Raw genomic sequence first — 2,651 nt, forward strand, 5'->3', positions numbered from 1 at the left:
AGATACCTTGTCAGACAAGGTTTCAAGTGGAAAGATAGCTTGTCAGACAAGGTAACAAGTGAAACAGATAGCTTGTCAGACAAGGTAACAAGTGACAAGATAGCTTGTTGGGCAAGGTAACAAGTGAAAAGATAGCTTGTCAGACAAGGTAACCAGTGAAAAGATAGCTTTCTAGGAAAGGCAACAACTGAAAAGATAGCTTGTCAGGCAAGGTAACAAGTGAAAAGATAGCTTGTCAGGCAAGGTTACAAGTGAAAAGACGGCCAGAAAATGAATAGTCAAAAAGTTGTGGGAATTTTGCTGTGTTTACTTTTGTTGAACACAAGTACAGGTAAATATTAAATAAAATATATAAAAATTTAATCTTTCTCTAGCCAAGAAATATTCATTAAGAGACTACGTTTAGTTCATGTAATTATGAACACGATATAAATCTATTGTAAACGGAACACAATTTTATGGTATATTACATCTTCACAATGTGAAGCTATAACGAATTTTTTCTTATACCTTGACTACAATAGTCACCATCCATGTATCACGGAATTCAGTTATATGAATGGATGTACGTTTTCGAACACAGCCAATCAGAGCCCCAGACAATTTCAACAATTTACGTGGTCATCATTAGGTGAAAATTAATATAAATAAATAGTTTGACGTATCTAATTTCAATTTCAGTGGACTTAACTGAACATCACAACATCCCAATTTGATTGGTTAAAGCAGGCATCATTATTGACCAAATTACTTTATCTTATCTTTAATTATTTTAGTTACCTGTATTACATTTGGTGACGTAGTAGTCGGTGCTCTCACTGGTGGTGCAGTTATTGTGGGCGGTCCATTGGTTCTAGGGGCTGTTGGTTTTACTGGTGCAGGAATAACAGCTGGAAGTGTAGCGGCCGGTATGATGTCGACGGCAGCTGTAGCTAACGGTGGTGCGGTAACCGCAGGGAGCACGGTAGCTGTTCTTCAATCTGTTGGTGCAGCGGGATTAGCAGCTGGAACTAAAGCAGCAATAGTTGCTGGAACAGCAGGGCTATATGCAGCTGCCAATGACGAATGTTGAAAAGTTTTGTTATTCTTATTAATTTTTTCCTCTGTATTTCGATGTGGTCCTTGTATTCCGAAACTTTAACGATAATAAAGTACATGTAGTCTGAAACTTTCTGACTCTGATATTATACTAGTCTGAAACTATCTGACTCTTACCCAGTCTCTGATAAATATTATACTAGTCTGAAACTAACTGACTCTTACCTAGTCTCTGATAGATATTATACTAGTCTGAAACTAGCTGACTCTTACCTAGTCTCTGATAGTTATTATGCTAGTCTGAAACTAGCTGACTCTTACCTAGTCTCTAATAGTTATTATACTAGCCTGAAACTAGCTGACTCTTACCTAGTCTCTGATAGATATTATACTAGTCTGAAACCAATTGTCTCTTACCTAGTCTCTGATACTTATTATACTAGCCCGAAACTAGCTGACTCTTACCTTGTCTCTGATAGATATTATACTAGCCTGAAACTAGTTGACTCTTACCTAGTCTCTGATAGTTATTACACTAGTCTAAACTAACTGACTCTTACCTAGTCTCTGATAGATATTATACTAGTCTGAAACTAGCTGACTCTTACCTAGTCTCTGATAGATATTATATTAGTCTGAAACTTGCCGTCTCTTACTTAGTCTCTGATAAATATTATACTAGTCTGAAACTAGCTGACTCTTACCTAGTCTCTGATAGATATTATACTAGTCTGAAACTTGCTGACTCTTACCTAGTCTCTGATAGTTATTATACTAGTCTGGAACTAGCTGACTCTTACCTAGTCTCTGATAGATATTAAACTAGTCTGAAACTAGCTGACTCTTACCTAGTCTATGATAGTTATTATACTAGTCTGAAACTAGCTGACTCTTACCTAGTCTCTAACAGATATTAAACTAGTCTGAAACTAGCTGACTCTTACCTAGTCTCGGATAGTTAGTTAGTTATAATCTAAAATCAGATCTACATTCAAGGTAGATAACAGATAAACTTGTTATCTCTAACATCAGATCTATATTCAAGGTAGATAACAGATAAACTTGTTATCTCTAAAATCAGATCTATATTCAAGGTAGATAACAGATAAACTTGTTATCTCTAATATCAGATCTACATTCAAGGTAGATAACAGATAAACTTGTTATCTCTAAAATCAGATCTATATTCAAGGTAGGTAACAGATAAACTTGTTATCTCTAAAATCAGATCTATATTCAAGGTAGGTAACAGATAAACTTGTTATCTCTAATATCAGATCTACATTCAAGGTAGGTAACAGATAAACTTGTTATCTCTAAAATCAGATCTATATTCAAGGTAGATAACAGATAAACTTGTTATCTCTAAAATCAGATCTATATTCAAGGTAGGTAACAGATAAACTTGTTATCTCTAAAATCAGATCCATATTCAAGGTAGGTAACAGATAAACTTGTTATCTCTAAAATCAGATCCATATTCAAGGTAGATAACAGATAAACTTGTTATCTCTAAAATCAGATCTATATTCAAGTTAGGTAACAGATAAACATGATATGCGTAATATCAGATCTATATTCAAGGTAGGTACCTCGATACCTTGATACGAAAG

The 2,651-nt window shown here is 34.7% G+C and overlaps 1 protein-coding gene across 1 annotated transcript; it reads left to right on the forward strand.

Annotated features, from left to right (window-relative positions):
• Positions 1–270: 270 nt before the first annotated feature.
• Positions 271–1,072, forward strand: LOTGIDRAFT_171606 (hypothetical protein; the record flags this gene model as incomplete). Its single annotated transcript, XM_009047810.1, has 2 exons — positions 271–331; positions 777–1,072. 2 exons carry the CDS (start codon positions 271–273, stop codon positions 1,070–1,072), a joined length of 357 nt encoding a protein of 118 aa, XP_009046058.1.
• Positions 1,073–2,651: the final 1,579 nt, after the last annotated feature.

This window comes from Lottia gigantea (genome assembly GCF_000327385.1).
Source record: "Lottia gigantea unplaced genomic scaffold LOTGIsca_117, whole genome shotgun sequence".
NCBI lineage: Eukaryota > Metazoa > Mollusca > Gastropoda > Lottiidae > Lottia > Lottia gigantea.